At 40.3% G+C, this 3,094-nt stretch overlaps 1 protein-coding gene across 1 annotated transcript; it reads right to left on the bottom strand.

The window, feature by feature from the left end:
- Positions 1 to 2,095: 2,095 nt before the first annotated feature.
- On the bottom strand, positions 2,096 to 2,644 carry LOC116888422 (protein phosphatase inhibitor 2 family member C-like). Its single transcript, XM_032889691.1, has one exon. The coding sequence runs from the start codon at positions 2,642 to 2,644 to the stop codon at positions 2,096 to 2,098; it is 549 nt and encodes a 182-aa protein (XP_032745582.1).
- Between the last annotated feature and the right edge of the window lie 450 nt (positions 2,645 to 3,094).

Here is a 3,094-nt window from a genome sequence, read left to right on the forward strand (position 1 = left end):
GGGGAAGATTAAGAAAAAGCAGGCTCTTCAGGAGAATAAACTGTTCAGTACCCAGTAGGCATAGGAGGTTGAACAGTGCAAAATTGCTCTGCCTACACAACGATAACAATTCTTGTTCGGCACTAATAATGTATAATTTTCAATTAAAGAACTATGTTTATGCTTGTGGATATGAATACATGAAGAAGCTTTTCCCATGCACACATATAGACACAGATATCATACACTGACACACAAGAATGTTTCAGTTTTCGTAAGACCTTTGCAACCTATATTGTAAGCCCTTCAAAAGCTTGGGCTACTGAAATTCAACCTGCCTTTTCTGTCTATCTGTGAATGTATGTTGGCATTGAATGTTGCATCCTACATGTGTGAACTGAATATTCCAATTACAGATTTTATAAATAGTGGTGTTAATTTGATCAAGATGTCTATAAGAAATGATCAAATTTATATTTTATAATTTCTGTCCTTCTTTTTCCTTGCCCACATATTTTCCTTATCATTGACATGGTACTGTGTTGTACTGTGTTGTGCAAACAATAGTATAAGCATCACCTTGTGCAAAGGGAATTTTCAAGTATATACATCTAGTTGACACCCCTGTATGTTATTCTGTTCAGCTTTCTTATTTGATTGCCATTCCCCATATGCGTGAATTAGCAATTGGTTCCACCTATCTCCTTGCATTGCCTATGCTCTAGACATGTGAAGCTGTACCATATGCCTCACTTGAGCAGAAATAGGTCCTCAAACTGGTTTTCATGTCTTTTGTATTTTTTAAAAAAATTATTTTTATGTGTATAGGTGTTTTTGTCTGCAATGTATATCCATGCTCCATATGTATGCTTTGCCTATGGACTTCAGAGGAGTGCATTAGATCTTCTAAAACTGGACTTACAGATGGGTCTGTGGAACTGAACCCAGTCCCTGAAAAGTCAGCAAGTATTCTTCTTAATGTCTGGGTTTCTCCATTCTTTTACTCCTTTTGAAATTATGTATATGTGTATAGGTGCATAAGGACAGAAGAGAGCGTTTAATGTCCTGGAAATGCAATTACAGGTAGTTGTAAGCCACCCAATGTGGGTGATAGAAACACTATTTGGACCCATTTTAAGAGCAGTATGTCAAAAAAAAAAAAAAAAAGAAGAGCAGTATGTACACTTAACCACTGGACCATCTATCCAACCCTTTTTGTCTTCATCTTTAGGTCAACAGGAAATTTGGAGACAGCATTATTCTTCTGAAAATTGGTGCTCATCCTTTAGGCATTTGGAAACAATTTTTATTAAAATAGGTATGTAATCCTACTCAGAATGCTGGCCTCCCTTTTAATAGAGGCATCCCCTGAAGAAAGCTTTAGTAGATACTATTTGAAACACAAGATGACACTCTCCTTGCAAGAACCCTAGGAGAGGCTGTGCCTCATTCATTTTTCTCCCCCGATTCCTGTCATCCACCTCTGACACATGCCTTTGCTTGGTAAATATGTCCCCACTTGTTAGAAGTGTATTTTTATACCACTGAATCTCTTCATTACCTTCCTTACCAGTCAGAAAACAACAAAATGTTAGAAAGGGGGAACTAACGTGGCTCTAAAAAGGGCACTATTCATTACCATTTCCAGCATATCAGCTAAGTAAGGGGTAGACAGGTTATCTTTCCTGCATTCTTTCCCACAAATTAATATCAATCTAAAGTTAGTTCAAGGTGATTTTTAAGTAAAAGAAGAAAGGAGGAGGAGGAAGAAAAAAGGAAGACAAAAAAGAGGAAGAGGAAGAGGAAGAAAGAAGAAAGAAGCAGCAGCAACAACAGCAGCAGCAGCTGACCACTTTTGGCACAAGAAATCAAGTACATCCACAACAGATAGATGTTTAAGATTACCATTTAATTCCTGCATGACCATTAAACACCATTAAACAGTTAAATGGACAAGTAGAGTCACACTAAGACCATGGGTTCTAAGAAGCAAGAAGCAGCGGTGGTATAGACAAAGACAGCGGCAAAGGCAGCGGCAACCGCAGATCTTATATGCGTTTGATGGTAAATTTCTAGATGTTCAATTGTTGGAGCTTCTTCTGTAGTAGTCCTCTCTTCAATAATTTGAATGTAGACGTTGTTGGTTTTCATCTTCCTCTACTTCAGATTGTAGCTCCTCCGATATCAGTTGTCTGGCCAATTTGATGTTTAATCCTTCGTTGTAGTGTAACTTCCTTTTCAACTCAAATTGCCGTTGCCTTTCTTGCTTGTCCAGGAAGAATTTGCTACTATGAGCACTGCTGCTTTCTTGCTCCTCACCCTGATAACTGGTCCCCAAAGTGTCAGAGGCTGCGAGTTTCTTCGCTAAGTTGTCGGGGGTCATGGCGTCTTTTCCTTGAACTTCATTTATGGTGTCTTCTCCATCATGTGACATGCTGCCATAGGGGTTGCCGGGCTCATTCTTCTTCATCAGGTCATAGTCTTTGTAGGATGGATAGTGGGTTGCTAGTATATTGGATTCGTCCCACTTCTGCGATTTCTTCCGCTGCAACTCCTGGGTGCCTAGTCTTCCGGATGACTGGGAAGAATCCTCCACTGAAGATGTTGAACTTTTGTTTTTGAGTATCCCCTTGATGGGTCGGTGTGAGGTGGTGGAGGTTGCCATGACTGGGAAACTGGGGGCCAAGCTAGAATTGGGCCGACGCAGCCACTTGTCCGCGCTCCGGACTCGAGCAGGAGCTAGATCTGTCTGGCGGACAGGTTCTCAGGACTTCAGTGGCAGAACCAGGGCTGCGGAGGTCATAAAAGAAGCCCCGAGCTTAGTCACAATGCACCCTGCCTTCGTCACTATAGCAGTCGTGGCTTGGCGGCTCTCTGTGGTGGCCATCTTTTTTTTTTTCTTTGTTTGTACGTTAATGTAGTAAGAATATATACCACTTGTATATGAAAAAGAGTCATTACTCTTTGGGGACTTCTGTACACTCTGTTCATTGAAAAACTATGTGAAACATATTTTCTTATTATCTAACGTTTAAAACTCACTACTTTGGAAAAATGGGAGACATTAGCTAGATCCTACATGTCCCTCTCCACATACATACATGCTGTCCCTTTA

Source organism: Rattus rattus, chromosome X, assembly GCF_011064425.1.
Source record: "Rattus rattus isolate New Zealand chromosome X, Rrattus_CSIRO_v1, whole genome shotgun sequence".
NCBI classification, from domain to species: Eukaryota; Metazoa; Chordata; class Mammalia; order Rodentia; family Muridae; genus Rattus; species Rattus rattus.